Source organism: Urocampus carinirostris, chromosome 5 (genome assembly GCF_059441175.1).
Source record: "Urocampus carinirostris isolate Australia breed hairy pipefish chromosome 5, RoL_Ucar_1.0, whole genome shotgun sequence".
NCBI lineage: Eukaryota > Metazoa > Chordata > Actinopteri > Syngnathiformes > Syngnathidae > Urocampus > Urocampus carinirostris.
This window is the reverse complement of record NC_142353.1, coordinates 15506148-15524852: the sequence shown is the minus strand read 5'-3', so window position 1 is coordinate 15524852 and position 18705 is coordinate 15506148. Positions and strand designations below refer to the sequence as shown.

Here is an 18705-nt window from a genome sequence, read left to right as displayed (position 1 = left end):
GTAAGTATGTGGGTTGTTGTTTTTTTTAACAAAAAAAAAAAGAGTAAAAGAGCTGGTTACACTTACCTGAGCCAATAATTAAAACATTAGTGAAGCCCATGCTGGAGTTAATGACTGCAGAACATCTTGCCATGGCCTTTGACCGTTTCTGCATCTGAAGAGCCTAAAAAGTTTTACGGTCAGTTTGTTTGTCGTACGGACTTAGTTCTTGCTTTTTTATATGCCGCTTTACCTGCTTGTTTGCTCGGATGATAACCTTGTCCTTTTCAACTCTGACCTAAAGCGAGCAAGCGTTTGTAAGCCTTGTGCATACACGTGTTGCGAGAAGGCCAAGGAATGTGTGGAGGTCACCTGGAAGGTCGGCAGGCTGTCCAAACCGGGGAAGTCTTCGATGTCGCCCGTTGCGATGTTGAAACAAGCCCCGTGCCACGGACAACGCACGTGTCCTTTGGACAGAACGCCTTCAACCACATAAGGCAGTTCTTATTTGCTCACAGGAAGAAACAAACCATCTTTGATAGTGAATATTATGTACCTTTGACGAGGGGCGCGCCGTAATGTGGACACTTGTGGCCCAATGCTGAGAACTCGCCATGATCCTTAATCAACAAAGCTCTGCCGCTTCCCAAGTCAACCTCTCGCATCCTGAAACGTGACATTCATATCAATGTTTCAGTTATTCTTTATTCTGCAACAAGCAAAATGGCCTGGCGTTGCCAAGCCGATAGGAGATTTGGCTGCTTTGAGAAGTCAGTCGGTGATCGTTTGCTGCAGTACTCAGTTTGGCCGCCAGAGGACGTTAGAGACACCATGAAAGCAGTTCATGATTTTTCTAGGAGTTATTGGGGGTGCCTTGACACAACACCTAGCTAAAGACACACATGATGGCCTTAGGTATAACTGTGTAAATTTTCACCAAAATGGTTTCAGTGGCTTCTGAGCCTATAAATCACATACAAACATGCACACGAGCACACTCACACACCAATTAAGATTTTTAAAGTAGTTTACATTAAAATTAGATTTAGAATAGATTTATGTATTTTTCCGGCTGGAACTCTGCTGTTGAATAATGTGCTGCAGGGCATACTGATACTAGGAGCGTACCAGGGCATCTGTACCAAAAGGCCTTTTTTAAGGTATCGATACTCATTAAGGTAGGCAATAGAAGTATTGTGAGCCTGAAAAGCAGCGTTGAACAACTTTATCAAGTAAATCAACTAAAGTTACTTTACTTTTAAATGATAACAAATTGTTAAAAAGACCCACACATTAATATAGCATTATTTAACTCCTAGAGGTTATTTGACCACTAAATGTCGCTGTATTGTGGAGTTCAATTGAAACGAGACACAAAAGAATACAAACGGTACACAAAGTGACCATAAGGCATCCTTTTTCTACTCGTTTTTTAACCCAGCCTTTGGGGAGGTTTTTGTTTTTTGGGTTCCTTTAGCAGCAAGATGACGAACAGTAAAATAAATAACGTTTAATATAAATGTTTATGTGATTGTTCATGAATTTTTGCTTTTTATTTAAATCGATATAAATGTTCTGCGACTGGCTGGCAACCATTTATATATATATATATATATATATATATATATATATATATATATATATATATATACACACAGTTAGTTTGCATTGAGGGGCAGCACAGCAGCACAGTGGTTAGTGCGTGTGCAGCACAGTTCTGAGGTCATGAGATCAAACCTCCTGTGTGGAGTTTGCATGTTCTCCCCGTGCTTGCGTGGGTTTCCTCCGGGCACTCCGGTTTCCTCCCTCTTTCCAAAAACATGCATTTCAGGTTAATTGGCTGGTCCAAATTGTCCCTAGGTGTGAATGAGCGAGTGCGTTTTCTGTCCCTGTGTGTCCTGCGACTGGCTGGCAACCAGTTCAGGGTGTCCCCTGCCCACTGCCCGAAAATAGCTAGGATGGGCTCCAGCACCCCCGCGACCCTACTGAGGATAAGCAGTCCAGATAATGGATGGATGGGTAGTTTGCATTGAAGTTGTTTGCTGAAAACAAAAACAAAAAATTTAGAGCCTAAAATGTTTGTGTTAATCATGATTTCAAGCTAACTGAAAGGCGGGTTAATTATTTGATTATGATGATATTTCCAAGAAAAAAATTATTGTATCAGATTGGTATCAAGGGATACTTCCCTGATCTACCTGGATCGTATCAATACCAAAATTCCTAGTATCGCCCACCTCACACAATTTTGTATGTCTCAAAAACTATTGACTAACTTCATCCATCCATCTATTATCCGCACCGCATATCCTCAGGGGGTGCTGGAGCCCATCCCAGCTGTCTTCTGGAGGTGGGCAAGGGACACCTTGAACTGGTTGCCAGTAGACTAACTTTAAAAATACTATTATTCTGTTTGTGATGGTCTGTCTGTGTAATGTGAAATTTCCTTGTTCTCACTGTCCATTTTCCAGATCTTTGACATGACAGACAGAGGCCTCCACGTAGTCTCGGGATTTGTGGTTGGCTCTAAGAAAGGTGGAGTCATCTTCCGAGCTGTGTCCGAGGGCCCCGTTGGGTCTGCAGTCCGCGAAGGGGCTGGCCTTGCCATTAGGTGAAAGGCCATCCACTTCTTTTTGGTTATCCAGGAGAGACAGTTCCACTTTGACTTCAACTGCCCAACACATACACAAGGTTGGAAGGGTCACATTTAAAAAGTAATCCAATACAGTTACTAGTTATATGTTTGAAAATGGAACCAGTAACGTAATCAGAATACTATAATGTCACACAGTAATGTAACTTGATTACTTTCAATTACTTTTGGATCACTCCAATACCAAACGTTCTAGTAAAAGACAAAATAAACATCTATCTATCTACCCTAGTCATATCCCTCGAGACGGGTGACCGACGGCAAGACAACACATACAAAAATAAATGAAATAAAATTTAAAAAAATAAAAAATAAAAAAGGGGAAAAAGTAGCAAAAAAAAACCACAAACAATTTTTTGGACGATAGCCAACCCAAATGCCCAAACACCCAAACAAGTTATGCACCTCGGCACCTAAGTTGGTCATGCTTTCGTCCCTCCAGATGAAACGGGACACAAGAAAGCTGCCATGTCACTCGGGTCAGGGTGACACAACACACTCTTCTGTTCAACAGCAGGGCCCGACAGCTTTCACTGGTTTACCCCTGCTGCATCATACGGGTGCCCAGCCCATCCTTTAGAACGCGTCCACAATCCCATTATCCTTTCACAACACTTCTCCACTCATTTCTATCACTAACAAAAGCTCTAGCTTCCACTAGATTTAGACCTCAAAATAAACATACTATTAATAAATTTACTCAATTTGGGTTAAGAGAAATGAACAATGTAACCTTGAATAGAATTGGAGGAAACCAAGGTCAGGTAGTTGCTTGTAGTCCTACACAAAAGTGCTCTAATTTTAACCACGTAGTAAAGTTTGTTAAGCAAACATAAAACTTTATCTTTCACATAACAGACAAGATATTCTCTGTTTAGTTTACATTAAGAGGACATTAAGAACCTAATATTGTTTTAAACACACCCATTTTTCACATTCTAAGTTTTCAACAAACTCTGGGATGTCTGTGCAGTAATCCCTCATTGTATCAAGGTTTGCTTTTCGTGATTTTGCTACTTTGTAGATTTCCATCGTGCATTGTCTTCTGCATTCTGATTTACTAAACAGTCTCCCAGCCCTTTTCTGCTCATGAATGCCTGTGCCTTGATTACGTTGCAGTCTAAATTGTACACATACGTAAAACAGCTTGAAGAACCTAGATCAGGGGTAGGGAACCTATGGCTCGGGAGCCATATATGGCTCTTTTCATGAGTACATATGACTCAGAAATAAAATGTAACTATTGCACATCTCTCTGTGGTGTTCCAAAGTCAAGTGATTCCATCCCGATTTTGGTCCATATAAAGCCGAAGCAACGTAATGCAGAAGTTCGATACGAAACCATTTAAACTGATAAATAAAAACGCTGGCAAACGACTTTGATTGGGTGAGCAGTACAGGTGGGCGGATCCCTGCACACAGCGCAAGGCACTTCCTTCTCTCTCTCTCTCTCTCTCTCGCTCAGTGCAGTCTACACCGAAAGTGAATTTGACGATATGCTTATCGTTTGCAGTAATTTGTGACATTTTTACTAAAGAACTTTGCATGCACATTGTTTTCAAACCGTTATTAAGGACAAATTTCATGGAAAAAAATTGCCTCGACACTCTTAACTGAAGGTGGAAGACAAATTGTAAATGGCATATTTACATCGATTTGGGACACAGGATTTGGCATTATTATCATTTCATACATTTGATTAAATAATCAAATGAAACACAGTGAAATAAAATGTGCTGAAGAATTAGCTTTTGTCTAGAGAGCGTGTTTTGCAGTTTTTTCAATTTTGTCTGAAAATATATAATGTGGCTCTCTCTCAATTTCTTTTTAAAACATTTTTTGCTTTTATGGCTCTTGGGGTCAAAAAGATTCCCGACCCCTGACCTAGATTATCCATCCATTCATTATCTGCAACACTTATCCTCAGTAGGGTCACGAGGGTTGCAGAGCCCATCCCAGCTATTTTCAGGCAGTGGGCATGGGACTCCCCGAACTGGTTGCTAGCTTGTCGCAGGTCACACAGAGACAGACAACTCACTCGCTCATTCACACCTAGGGACAATTTGAACCAGCAAAACCTGACATGCATGTTTATGAATGTGGGAGGAAACCGGAGAGCCCCTAGAAAACCCACGCACGCACAGGGAGAACATGCAAACTCCACATAGAAGGGCTGGTAGCTGGATTTGAACCCATGAGCTCAGAACTGTGCTAACAACTACGCTGCTGTGCCGCAACCTACATCATGCGCAAATTATTTCCAATTTTGAGTTTTTCTAAAAGCCGTCATGTCAACAAAACGCACTGGACCAACAAAATCACCAAAAGGCATGGATGGATGCTTTTTCTTTTTTTACCCCACATTTTAATATTTTAACGCATCATACCTGAAAATATGTCTGTGATTACTATTTTAATATTATCATTATTTATTATTTTTTTTGCTCTTAAGTGCAGTCGGCTGTATCTGTTTGGCTGGAAAATGTGCTGATTGTCCGGCTCTTACTGAGTAATCTGGCTGGAATTTTCTCCTGCTGAGTAATCTTAATTAAAACTAATGGAAAATCATAGTAGGGTGGTCCATTGGCTAGGAGAAGTAGAGTTGAAAGGAATCTGTTGAGACAGATGGATGTGATGCTTAAATGTGACATATTTGCATTGAGTTGACATTCTTTTACACACGAGACACAACTGCACTACCATATAACTTTATTTTTAGTTTTTGCTGAGTAAACATACCTGTATTTTAAAAATATTAGGTCAAACTAAGTTTTTTTTGTTTATGCCTGCTATTTTGGCAATAACAGTTACATTCTCCTCCATTCAATGTCACCTCCATTTCACGACTCACAACACATTAACCTGATTTTAAATGCAAAAGCGAAAAAACATCCCCCGAACTATTGTTATTACGAACAGAGTTGCATTCTCATCTTCCAATCAGGTTGAAAACACAAGCACTCAAACATCTCAACCCACACCACCTCGCAATGTCACATTTTCATATTCATGTATATATGTAATCCTCTTGAGCAAGATGCCACAATAGCATTAAAATTCCTCCCCCATCTAGCCACTATACCACAAAACCGAGTAGGCTGTACATAAAAGGGTGCGCATAACACCTCGTGAAGGCGGCTCGGTATCCTTAAAAATGACCTGGAACAGAACAAATGCCTCTCTGCAGCCGCTAAACTAAAGTGACCTCATTTAACAGGTAAATATTTGGCACATTTAATAAAATGAATTCTTTGCCACAGTGTCACCGCAAAAAGACAAATAAATCCGCTTCGGTCAGCGATGTTGGTCTATCCATCACTGTCAGCGGCTCAAGATAGTGTTGCTTGTCTCAGCACTAAAGGGGATGCTATAAAGTGTAAATCATGATCGCTAGCCACAATACAACATTATTGGGGCGCAATGATATTGGCTGTACTGAAGGGCACAGGTGCAGTTTTCCTATTTTTTTTTTCCTTATTTTTCAACTGTAGTTATTCCCACAGACTTTTTCTTAAAATAATATTCCTTCCACCAAGTATGCAAATATGCAAACATATTCCATGTGCCAATAAATTTTGTCTCAAATTTTACCCATCTGGCTTGTTTCCTGTGGAGCTGTGACATCATTGAAGTAACACAACACTTTGAAAATAGTGAATACCATTAACATGACATGCGAGGCAAGCTCCGAAACAGACAGCGATTGTTGTAGACATTGACAGACTCTCATTGTCAGATCTTTGAATGTCATGCCCACCTTAACTGCACTCAAGAAAGCCCTTAAAGTCTTGTTGCTTTTGAGTAAGACTTTAAATTGTTTTAGCCATGCTGTTTTATGGACTTTGTTTTTGTCATCAGTTTTTTCATTCCTCTCCTTTATGGAGCGTCCTTTGTTGCTTTGTTCTACCCAATAAAGACTGTAAAATCTGACACATGTTTCTGCATATAAACAGTATTTGATCTAGTTACCAGTTGATAGCTTTCATAAAAATAATTTTGCATTTTTTTGTTATTAAGCGCAGTTCGCTTGTCAGTCGGTAGCACACTAAACACTAATGGAGTGAATATATTTACTGTTGAAAAATGTAGAATTTGTACTCCAAACATCATATAAAGTAAAGTTTTTAGCGTATTTGTGATTCACTTTAGCACGAAACTCCTTTTTCGTGACGGTGCAGGCATCGGGTTTCCACAAAATGGTCGCTACTACAGTGGCGGTTTCAATTTTCTGTCAATTCTCATCGAAATATGCCGAGCACAACAGCAACCCTTTTGGTGTTTGTCCAATTTCTCGCAACATTTTTGTCTATTGGCCAGCAAAAAAGACTGAAAGCGTGAGCCGTAACATTACTGATGCCACATGTTACACAAAAACTACCAAAATTTTGTTTAAAACACTATAACCTCTTTGACTAATTAACACGTAAAACAATGTAGCGACTGGCTTCCTAGGGTGCTGGTGTTCCTCTGATGAGGTCACAATTCAGGATGACAAAGACAAGACTTGCTGTCTTCAAAATGCATTATCTTGTAAAAAAAATTTGAATATATCGATGAAATATATGTAGACTTTATGCAAAAACCATGTCCTCACATTTTGCATATTATTTGGGATTACCTTTAAGTGCTCCTTGATTTGAACAATTTTGGATCTCAGTGTGTATAAAACTGTTGGAAAGGTCACCTGGTTTGGGTTTGGAGAAGCATCCTCCCATGTTGGGCTTGTGAGTACCGGAAACCAAGGGAGGGTGGGGTGATGAGGGGAGGTGAGTATGAGTCTGATCCTCTAATCTTGGGATTCTCTGTCGCTGCCCCAACACAAAAAGGAAGGTAGAAGAACCTGCAGATCTACAATGGACATTGTCAGTCCCGCCACATAATCTGCATGGACACAAGAGAGGATTGTGTCAACAACAGATGAACCTGAACTACCCGTTTTTCTCAGTATCAATATGATGCAACTACAACAAAACATTGAAAAAAACAACTTCCAAAATTAGGTATCTTGAATTGACAGAGTATTACTATTGCTGCTGTTGTTATTATTATTATTTTGCTCCCTGTAGTTTTGTAGTATTTTAAAGGCCACAGCTGTCAAACTACTGTCTACTTTTATTGAATGTATTTATTGTGCCATCATCGTGCAACTTTCAAGGAGGGATTTTTGATACAAGTTATTTTTTTCATAACAATACTGGTTTGACACACAACTCTTTAGATTATATGTTTATAATTGTATGTTAATTTCAATTTAGTTAATATTGACTGCTGTGCTTGCGGAAACAGTCCACAAATGAGTGTCTTAATTGCGGCACAATGTGTTATTTTTCTGTACTAGACATTTCCCCGCTGTTTCTGTAAAGATCATGATCTTACTCCATAGGTATAGTGGAAATCTTGTTCATCCATTCATGCGTTTAACAAAAAGGTTTTGCTCCCGTTGGGAGTCTTATGTACTTCTGCCGTTTACCCGCGGTTAATTGAATTTCTTCACTTTGAGATTCAGAGCACTCGGCAGAAACTATTTGTTTTTCATAAACTGTCAGATTCCCTGGTGGGGCCTTGACTGGCACTGCAGAAACACATCAGAGCCATGTGAAAGGCCCTAATGTGTTTCATTGCTGACGCGCTTGCGACCATCCGCCTCGCGGAAAAAATAAAAAGAAGAAGCCACAGTGTTTAAAATGTAGAAAAAAAAGGAGTGGCTTGTAGTCCGGAATTTATGGTAAAAGAATAATTAACAAGATTCATTTACAAGGCCGCAAAATCTCAGGTTGCGGTCTCGTCTCTGCTTGTAAAAAAGAAGCAATCCTGCTAATTGACAGCAATAGTCCATGCACAGTTACCCTAGCTCATGCACATTGCGTAGGGGAAGGGGTAAATATTAACCCTCCAACCCCTTTTAACTTTCTTGTCCCAGTGCACAGCAGAGGAAAAGCAAGGGTCCCCTAGAGTTTCAAAATCTCCTCCGTTTTCGGTACTGGAGAATCGCATACAGTGACTCCCTGCCTGAGCTCAGGCAGCTTTAAATGCGCCGGGTAGGCGCGTTGCATCTATTGCCCGGTTACCCGTGTGAATTAAAAAACCAAAAGAGCCACTTGCTATTCTGATCACACTTAATGTCCTTGAACTTCGGGGAAAGGGAAAAAAAGTATGTGGAGCTGAATAGATGCGTGCGCTATAAAGTTCCAAATGAGAAGTGGAAAGATCCCCACTGTGACTGGCCTCTCTGCTGCTGAGACCCAGTCACTACAGATCAAGTTCGCAGACTCACTTACTTGTAATAGGTTTACAATGATTACTGCCTCAAATTTTAAAATAAATTGTCCAACCCTTCAAAACAGCGTTTCTCAACTCTTGGTTCTGAACCCAAAAGTAGGTTGCGGACTCGTTTACAGTGGGTCCAAAGCTTTTGTTTGCCTTGGCAAAATAAGGGCAAGAAGAAAAAATACAAGGGGTCAATTAATCTCCTTAACAGTAGACGGCGATAATGCTCTGCTTGATCTCTTCTTCATCACATCTCATTTTACTGTGATTTTTTTTTTTCATTTTTCCGCCCATAATAATGGTTCCCAAGAAAGCGATAAGGGGAATACAAGTGGAAAACAGTTATAACATTAACCAAGTCAAAGAACTGATGCATGAAAAGTACGTGGGAGCGCTCGAATGAACTCTTCTTTTTTTCATTGTTCTGTGGGTTTCAGTTTCCATTTGGACTGTATTTGAAACAGTCATTTTCCTACTTTCACCATTTTCATCCGAGAAAAAATGGAAAGAACGAGCATGAGTGTGAAATAGCTCCACGACCATCACCCCATCCCCCCACCTACTTTTCTCAAGTTTAGCCTAATGCGCTCCGTGGCCCAAACACCTCTGATAAAAGTAAGATAAAAGTAATAGGTGCAGTGAAAAAAATATGTAAAGGCGTTTTGAACTCACTTGGTCATTGGTAACACCTCCTTAACGGAGAAATATTCAATTTTAAACTTTTTAAGGACACCTGTCACGGTTGCCATGGCGCCCAATTGGCCCCGCCCGTGTGGCGCTGGCTGCAGCTTGTTGACAGATTGGCTTCCCCATAATTTAAACCCTGTCCTGTCAGTCCGTCTGTGAATATCTGTGTGTTCAAGGCAAGCCTTTTTCAACCCTGACCCCCGCCTATCCTGTTTTGCTCCCGTTTTTCTCCGGCTACAACCCGTTTTGATCCCGATCACGTCTGCTCTCCCGTCTTGGCTTATGACTCGTTTCCGACCCCGATCACGTCTACTCTCCCCTTCTGGCTTCCGACTCGCTTCCGACCCCGACCACGTTTTTGCTCTCCTGTCCCGGCTACCGACGCGTTTCTTCCGTCCCCGACACCGCCAACGCTCGCCTTCCTCGTTCCTTCAACAAAACTTGTGGTAAGCGTTACGCGAGTGGGTCCTGTTTCCGTTATGGTCCTGACAACACCTCAAACTACGCACCTGACCTTCAAGAAAAATAGATAAAATAAATCAAACTGAGTAAAAATCATTTCCATATCCATTTTCATATTTTACTTGAAAAAAAACACAGAACAGGTTAAGATGAAATCGAACAAAAAGTTTCATTTGTCAATACTTTTTTTTCTCATAAAGGGACAGAGTGTATTATTTGGGTTAGCGTTTGGACTTGAAGCAGGCCTTTTCTTACTTTCACTATTTTCATGCTAGACTAACAAATAGAAATGTGGGGACGAGCATGATGTCACTCTCCAGCAGTCCCCGTAGCTCTAATTCCTCGAACTTTATGTGTTCAGCTCCGAACAGTAAGATAAAAGCAGATAGGCTCAGTAGAAAAAAAGCATAAGGGCTCTTTGAACTCGGTTGGACATTGTTAACATATACCTCATAGAGAAAATATTTAACTTTCAAATTTTTAAGGACACCTCAAACGACGCACCCCAAAGTGTGCCTTGGCTTAAACAAGGTTGGGAAACACTGAACAACAAAACATCCAAGTTCGTTAACCCGAAATGTTTTGCCCTAAAGTGGGCTAATCAGATTTGTCCGTCACAACGTGTGACGCAAATGGCAGCAGTAGGCTGTTGCTCAGGGCCGTCCCCAAGCAATTCGAATAATCCAGTCAGTAACCAAGCCGTCACTTTCACTACAAATGTAAAAGCACTTACAGGAATGCGGAGGGAGAATTAACAGCCCGCCCGCCCGATCCATAACCTGACTGTGACCAAGAAAAGCAGGAATGTTGAGCGCCACCAAGCCAAGCGACACGTCCATACTTTACAACAGTGTTTGTATTCAACACGCGACAAAACTTTTTCGTACTATTTTCTGAAGACTCACTCTCTTGTCTTGTTCCCACTCTTAGTCACTTAAATCTTCACTTTGTGGTGTAGCCACATGCTAACTACATGGTGATACAAAATGTTTGACCCCATTTTGTTGGCTAATTTTCTTTGGGATGACCTGAAATTTTCATCGTTTGTGAAGAAACATAACAAGTCTTTGGGTGTTTGGCATTTCTATCCTTTCAGGTTAAGAAATACCGTTGATCAATGTTCCCTCTAATTTTCCACGGGTCTGAGCATTCACACAAAGTCGGTGAGCAAGCATAATCCCAAGTGTAGTAAGATAATTAAATATCAAACATGTCCAACACTTGACATCAAGTTACATTTTGCTGAGTTTCCGGCAATGCTAAATTATTTTTCTCTTTTGAATGAATTGACTCATGTACTACGTATTGCCAAGGTTGTATGGCCTCCAAACGTCGTTTGTTCTTACAATTCTTTCACAAGATATCCATTTCTTTTTATTTCCTGATATATTTTGTCGCATAATATTAACATTTTTCGGGGCTTATTTAGTCGGTTGCAAGATACATAACTGTACTTAATCACATTTTTTAGAGGAAGTACAATGTTGGCAACAAGATTCACTTGATATAATTGAAAAATTATTTGAATGCAACACAAACTTTTTCTTCTTTTTTGCGTGTTTTTTCTACTTTTTTTTAAATTCCTTTAAAAAAAAATATCATTGTGTTTATTTTTTACGAGCTGTTACTTTTTTCTTTTTGTTCTCTGTATACAAAATCATGCATGGACTTTCCCCCTCATATCTTTCAGATCTGATCTCCCCCTATGTCCCGGCCCGAAGCCTTCGTTCCGAGAGCGCCGGTCTCCTGGTGATCCCAAGAGCCAAGAAGTATTCCGCTGGTTCGAGAGCGTTCTCCATCCGGGCACCGGTGTTGTGGAATGCTCTTCCCCCTGAGATCCGATCTGCAACCTCGGTGGAAATGTTTAAATCTAGGCTTAAAACTCACTTCTACTCTATAGCATACGAATAACCTAAACTTCTTATATGTAATAACTTGTGAAGCCCTTAGAGACTAATTGTGATTAAGGGCTATACAAATAAAAATGACTTGAATTGACTTGTATTACGATACCAACTCTATGTAACATTCTACATGCCGACATTTCTTGTGTAAATATCATGTAAATTATAACTATTGCCTTATCCTCCTTGTTTTAAAACCTTATCTTCTCTGTTCCTTTATCTTCTTGGCTTTTTATCTCACTGTGAATGTGTAAAACTGGAGTGTCATGCCCAATTTCGTTGTCACAATATGTTAACCCATTTTGTAACAATGACAATAAAGGTATATTCTATTCTATTCTTCTATTCTATAAGTGAATTTACTCCTAGGTAAAAAGTAGGGTGATGTCAACTTTGATCTCCTGATTTTGTAGAGTTCTTAAACAACTTGTAAACTCTCTGTGTCGTAACGGAAAAGTAAAATGTGGCAATTTAAGCCCCTAGACACACAACATTTTTTAGAAAACATCAAATCCTCCAGAAGTTCTTCAGCGTAGTTGAGAGTTCCAACTTTCAGGACCCTTTAACCGTTTCACATGGGACCGCAGAAATAATGAGATGATGAGAAAGTGTCAAAGGGAGCTTACCAAGTAGCGCTGCGGTCATGGAGCAGGTGCATTGAGCACTGCAATGCAGAGCACGCCAACATACTTGCACCGGCCTCTAACGATCCGCTTCCTCTGTGGGACTGCTTCTTCCCCACTGGAGTATTCCCAGATCGCTTGTCCCTTTGCTCCGTCTTGATGCAGTACAGGCTCTAGAGTGTGTGTCTCTGTGTTGTTTGTGTGTGTGTGTGCGCCACTTGCAGCAGCAGCAGCAGCGGACTGAGCCGACCGGTCGTGGGAGTTGCCAGCTTTCGCTGACCGAGCCCGCAAACGCAGCACTAAAGATCTTTGGCAGTTTCTTAGCTGTATGCAGTATTGATGGAGTTACTGAGGGGATGCTAACACAGCATGAACTTGTACCGTGCCCTCCACCGCCCCGTTTTTCCCACACCTACATGGGTGGACTTGTTCCCTTTCTGATGCCCTTTTTCGATGAGTACTGGGCAATTTTTGAGTACATAGATTACTGCGGGTACTGGGGACCAGAACCCTTGTGAAAAGTGAAAATCCAACAGGTAGTCTCGCACCTTCATAACCCACCCAAGGGTCAAACTTACCTCAGAGTAACATCGTTGCCGACTGAGAGTATACAACTGTAACAAAATAACAACTGCAGATACACAAATAATAACACAGAACACAGAATTGTAGTTGAATTCATGGTTTTTATTATCGTTCTACAAAAGTGTCATGGTTGCCACGGCGCCCAATTGGCCCGCCCATGTACACCGGCTGAAACGCGTTGACAGATTACTCACTGGGAGTACTTAAACGCGGTCCTTTGAGCCGTTAGTTGTCAGAGCGTCTGCAAGACTCCTGTTAAACTCTGTGTGAAATGCCTAATACTGTGAATTTGCCTGTGTCTGATCCTGTTTTATTTTCGGCCTCATCTGTTTGATTTTGACAACTCTTTTGTTCGGATTTCAATCCACTTCCGCGACCATCGATCCCCGGATCGAGTGTGCGCGCATTCCTCCTCTCCCTGATAAATTGTGAGTACGTTACGCGATTGGGTTCTCCATTCCTGGTTCGTGACACAAAAGTACAACAAAATTGAAAGGCTTCTCCTTCGAGTGCAAGAAAGCTATTTAGAGAGCGGACGTCTAGCTGCACGCTAGCATCGGGTTTCGAGTTGAGCCAGGTTTCCTCGATGATTAGAATACAACCATCCTGAATGTAGCAGTTTCCCATGAGTTGTAGCCCCAGATTATCCATTTCATGGGTGATGGATCTGGCCGTGGTGAGCCACAGGCTCACCAGAGGTGGCTTAAGAGAGTTGTTAGTCTAGTCAGGAGTAGGCTGGCAGCCTTTTCTATTGGGTTCTTTCTCGACAACGCCTTAGTCGCTTCCAGAACCCGATAATAATCCACAAAGCACCTGCTGGTGATCACAAGTTCTTTGCACAAATTCAGTTACACTGCAGTTTTTTTTATACGTGATGAAAGTGAAACATGACAACGGTTCAATGCACAGGTAGCAACTTAATTGAATTTCAGGTCAGAGTGGAAAAAAAGGGTAAAGAATCCATCAAATTTATGCAGCATCAGCTCCCGGGAGGTAAAGCTATTCTAGGAGTTTTTTTTGCTTTCTAGAAACAAGAAAGATCAATTTATTTCCACTCAGGCCATGTCAGCAAGTTGCCATGACATTTTGTAAATTCCAATCATCGCTACTGGCACTGTGCAATAATACGCCTCCCGAAACATAGAGCCCGAACCTGACGACTATCCTCATAGAACAGTAAATCAGAGCAGCGGTGAAGAACAGTAAAAACTCAAACTAAAAGTACATTTTACAAAACGGGCTCTTAAAAGGAAGAGCCAGATTCGGACTCCAAGTTCATCTCCATATTTGCATATTCTGGCTTGTTATGAATCCTGTTGTTTTTCCTCCCGTGATTAATGATCGTACCGAATGAATCAATAAAAAGCCAGACAGGATTAATGCTTTAAGATTTAAATGTTTCGGAGTAAAAGCCTCATAAACTGCTTGTGAAATTAATACATTGTTTGGATACACTCACTTTAAGGTAAATAGGTAGTGTTTTTACATATGTATATGTGTGCGTACTTGGGTTGTGATGTGGCTGCAGTTTTTGGAATGGTCTGCGAGGTACAGCTCAGAGTGAATCAAGGAAGCAAGGTTTTGGGTGCTCTGAGCAGAGTGATGAGCAACAAGAGTATGAGTTAAAAGGGGATTGTATGAGAGTCTGATTGTGCCGACTGTGTTGTATGGTGCAGAGACTTGAAGCCTGAATGTAGATTTGAGAAGGAAATTAAATGTTTTTGAGATGAAGTGTTTGAGGAGTATGTTAGGAGTGACAAGATTGGATAGATTGAGAAATGAAATTGTGAGAGACAGAACAGGAGTAGTCGTGGAACTGAGCAAGCGGGTGGATAAGAAAGTACTGGGTTGGTTTGGACACATTGAGAGGATGGATGAGGAGCGAATGTTGAAGAGGATCTACAGAGTAAATGGAAGGAGGCCTAGAGGAAGGCAGCGATTGACATGGATGGATAGTGTTACGAGTGCTCTGCAGGGAAGAGGTCTAAATATAATGAAAGCTAGAGCTCTTGTTGGTGATACGAATGAGTGGAGAGGTGTTGTGAAAGGGTAGTGGGATTTTTGGACACGTTCTAAGGGATGGGCAGGGTACCCGTATGATGCAGCAAGGATAAACCAGTGAAAGCTGTCGGGCCCTGCTGTTGAACAGAAGAGTGTTTTGTGTTACCCTGACCCGAGTGACATGGCCGTTTTCCTGTGTCCCGTTTCATCTGGAGGGACGAAAGCATGACCAACTTGGATGCCAAGGTGTTTAACTTGATGGGTGTTTGGGCATTTGGGTTGGCCATGGTCCAAAATTTTTTGTGTGTTTTTTTTTGCTACTTTTTCCCTTTTTTATTTTTTAGTTTTTTATTTAAATTTTTTGATTTTTGTATGTGTTGTCTTGCTGTCGGTCTCCCCTCTCGAGGGATATGACCAGGGTAGATAGATAGATATGTGTGTGTGTGTGAACTCGTTTTTGCTACCTTCTTAGAGTCATTCAGGATTTTTCCTATCATTGTGGGGACCAATTGTCCTTATAAGGACATTTTGGTGGGCCTAATGTGGCTTAACCAGGGGCAAAACCTTTTGGGTCGCAGGCCATAGCAACATTACTAGTCAATAGTGACAACGATATAAACAGTGCATGATAGTCAAGATAACGGACAACAGTGAGGTATAATAGTCAAAACAACACCAACAAGTGTAATCTTATGCAATCTCATATGCAGGTGCAGCTGATTATTGGCAACAGTATCGACACCCATATTGGTACCTAGTAGAGTATAGGTAGTCTCACATCCTGGATCCAATTAATTGTAGTTCAGGTGGCCACGATAAAAAAACAATTGTCACAGGGGCCGCATTAGTAAATTAATGGCAGAAAAGGTGGCACCACGGCGGCGCAGTGGTTAGCGCGTGTGCGGCACGGTTCTGAGGTCGTGAGATCAAACCTTCTGTGTGGAGTTTGCATGTTCTTCCCATGCTTGCGTGGGTTTCCTCCGGGCAGGTTAATTTGCCGGTCCAAATTGTCCTTAGGTGTGACTGAGCGAGTGCGTTGTCTGTCCCTGAGAAAGCTGGGATGGGCTCCAGCACCCCCTGCGACCCTACTGAGGATAGATGGACAATGGATGGATGGCAGAAAAGGGTTCATTAGCTGGAGGGTTGGGGATCTTTTTGGAGGCTCAAATTATGTTTCAGGGAAGAAAGATTTGGTTATAAAACCCATTGTTGAGTATTTTTTCCCCCTCAATAGTTTTTTCCGTCACTAAGATTTAATCTCGTGTAATGTTTTCCAACTGTGCATTTGTACAAAAAAGGGGAAAACAACAATTGAAAACATTTCCACAACAGTTTATTTACCTAATGGAAACTCATGCAGTCATTACTGTGACTAATATAGAACAACACTAATTTAAGTGATTTATTTGATGATTTAAAAGTCTCTCTGTTTTTTATTTTTATACATTTACGAAAATGTTTACCTGGATATGGAAACTTATGTTATTATAGAAATGCGCTAAAGCTTCTGTAAACTTCTGCAAAGACACACAGATGCTATTAAAAAAAAAAAAAAAAAAATCAAATGGCTCAAGCCGCAAAAATATATAAGCCTTAAATTAGCCTTATCAGGAAGGGAACACATACTGTTTCTATCTATATTCATTGGAAAACATATTGGAAAACACTTAGAATGTGTCTGTTTGTCCTAAAGAGCCCAAATAATTTTTCATTATCAAACATTTTTGAAAAAGCATCAGGGAGCGCCAGAGAGCTGCAATCGACTCCAGAGCAAGTTTAGCAAGTTGAGCAGTCCAACTGTGCTGGCAATGGAAAGCATCTTCCTCTTTATTTTGGCGCTTTTGTCAGTCCAGGGCGTTTTATCGACATGATAGCTTTTAGAGAAAGTTTGAGTTGTAAAAGGTTTGATCGAACGTAATGTAAGTTTGTCACGCTCAGACCACAATTTCATTGAGGCACAGTTAGACACAGGCAGAAAAGCGGCAGAGCTGATCATAATGCTGAACACCATGCGCTGTGAAAATCCGCAAATTAGCAAAATCGCCATAAGTAAACCGCGATACAGCAATGGATTACTGCATATATTTTACAAAACCTCCGTCTTGCGGTAGTGCCTTGTCCCGCGCATTCCTGGCAGAACGTTGGGCCCCATCATTGTCCGCAGCTCATAGTCGGCCATGCACACGGCCACGAAGAGCAAAGTCCCCCCAAAGAGCAAAGCCAAACCTCCAAACCACCCGGAGAACATGGCCTCTGCGTACTCCCAGCGTGGCATCACATCAGGAAAACCTGGATTCCAGAACTCCACGACGGTGGTGTAGGCCACCACAGACACTGGCGCTAGCGTGGTGATCCCTGCCACCCAGGACAGCACTCCAGCCAGAATCAACAAGCTTCTCTTCTTAGCGCACTTGTCCAAAGGAACCCGCACCCCGTCTAGACCCAGAAACGCTATAAGCACAGCCGCAGAACCGGTGCACAATGACACTAGCATGAGAACCCTGGAAACCTGTAGGTCCGCCGGAAGCCCCAGCAAAGAGTCATAGGCCTTGCACTGAACTCCCACTTCCTCCGTGAAGAGGCACATGTGCCAAAGTCCAGAGTACCAATTCTCCAATTCGTTCAAATCCGAATTCATCGTCTTCCACAGCGGGAGGAAGGTGGTGATCAAGGAAGTCACCAGTCCGCCCAAGGTGACGAAGAGCGCTATCCTCTGCATGGTTTTGATGGTGAGGAGTACCATCGCCGCCTGTGAGCGTTTTGGACTGTGCCTGGCTGAGGTGTGCTGTGAAAAGTTCTGAGCTCCGGCCCGCCTGCTGATGAAGCCCCGTTGAGTCAGACAAGTACTGTTTTGTTTCAGTGTTCAATAGCAAGACAATGTCGGCTGTTTTTAAAGGAAACCTTATCGGGCCGGTGGTATCCCAGGTCCACCTTGAACCGATGAAACATGAGCGAGGAAAAGAAGCAGCCGCGATAAAAGATTCTTTCTGGAGCTACGTTGAGCTTTCAAGATTTTGTGTCTAATTAAAATGTGAGGAGCGATTGACGGGAGCTCAGGTAATGACTTGGCTCTCTAAGGTAGGCTTTCCCAAACGCAGGCATGCGTTTCAGCAATGTTATTTTATTTGGGGGGGTGTATTATATCTTGTTTCTCTTACAAGAGAAAACATCAATTTAAACAGTTATCCAGTAGAAAGATAATTTGGCTAATTTTAAAGATTTTTTACCAATCTAGGTATAAATTGTCTTTCCTCTGCTAAAAATGTATATTTTAAGCACTATATTTCTTAATGGATTCCAAAAACAAGATATAACAAAAAATCATGCTATCTAGAATGTGTGACATTTTATGACAATGGGGTAAGAAGGTATTTTTTTACGGTTACGTTTATTCCGTTTTTAACATTGGACACCTGCAAAAGAGCATGGGATGAGTTTGTTATTTTGCTATACCCACTGTTTGACTATTATGCTCTCTTTACATCATCGTCACTGTTGGCCAATACTGTTGATTTTCTTTGCTTTTTCCACACCCTTTAAGGTG

General features: G+C 41.4%; 2 protein-coding genes across 2 annotated transcripts in view; both read right to left on the bottom strand.

Moving 5' to 3' along the window:
• The window catches only part of aifm3 (AIF family member 3), a 31525-nt gene extending 18680 nt beyond the window's left edge, over positions 1–12845 (bottom strand). The window contains exons 1-7 of the mRNA XM_088335928.1: positions 12579–12845; positions 7317–7513; positions 2437–2650; positions 536–645; positions 352–461; positions 233–277; positions 67–163 (exon numbers count right to left, since the gene is read on the bottom strand). Of these exons, the coding sequence (XP_088192054.1) occupies positions 67–163; positions 233–277; positions 352–461; positions 536–645; positions 2437–2650; positions 7317–7347 (607 nt within the window). The 5' untranslated portion in view covers positions 7348–7513; positions 12579–12845. The remainder of the gene's footprint in view (positions 1–66; positions 164–232; positions 278–351; positions 462–535; positions 646–2436; positions 2651–7316; positions 7514–12578) is intronic.
• Positions 12846–16598: 3753 nt separating this feature from the next.
• cldn26 (claudin 26) lies at positions 16599–17904 on the bottom strand. Its single transcript, XM_088335044.1, has one exon. It carries the CDS (start codon positions 17902–17904, stop codon positions 17248–17250), a length of 657 nt encoding a protein of 218 aa, XP_088191170.1. The 3' UTR covers positions 16599–17247.
• Positions 17905–18705: the final 801 nt, after the last annotated feature.

What these genes read in the sequence shown, in the direction of transcription:
- cldn26 (XM_088335044.1), bottom strand. Translation starts at nt 17,904, where the DNA reads ATGGTACTCCTCACCATCAAAACCATGCAGAGGATAGCGCTCTTCGTC.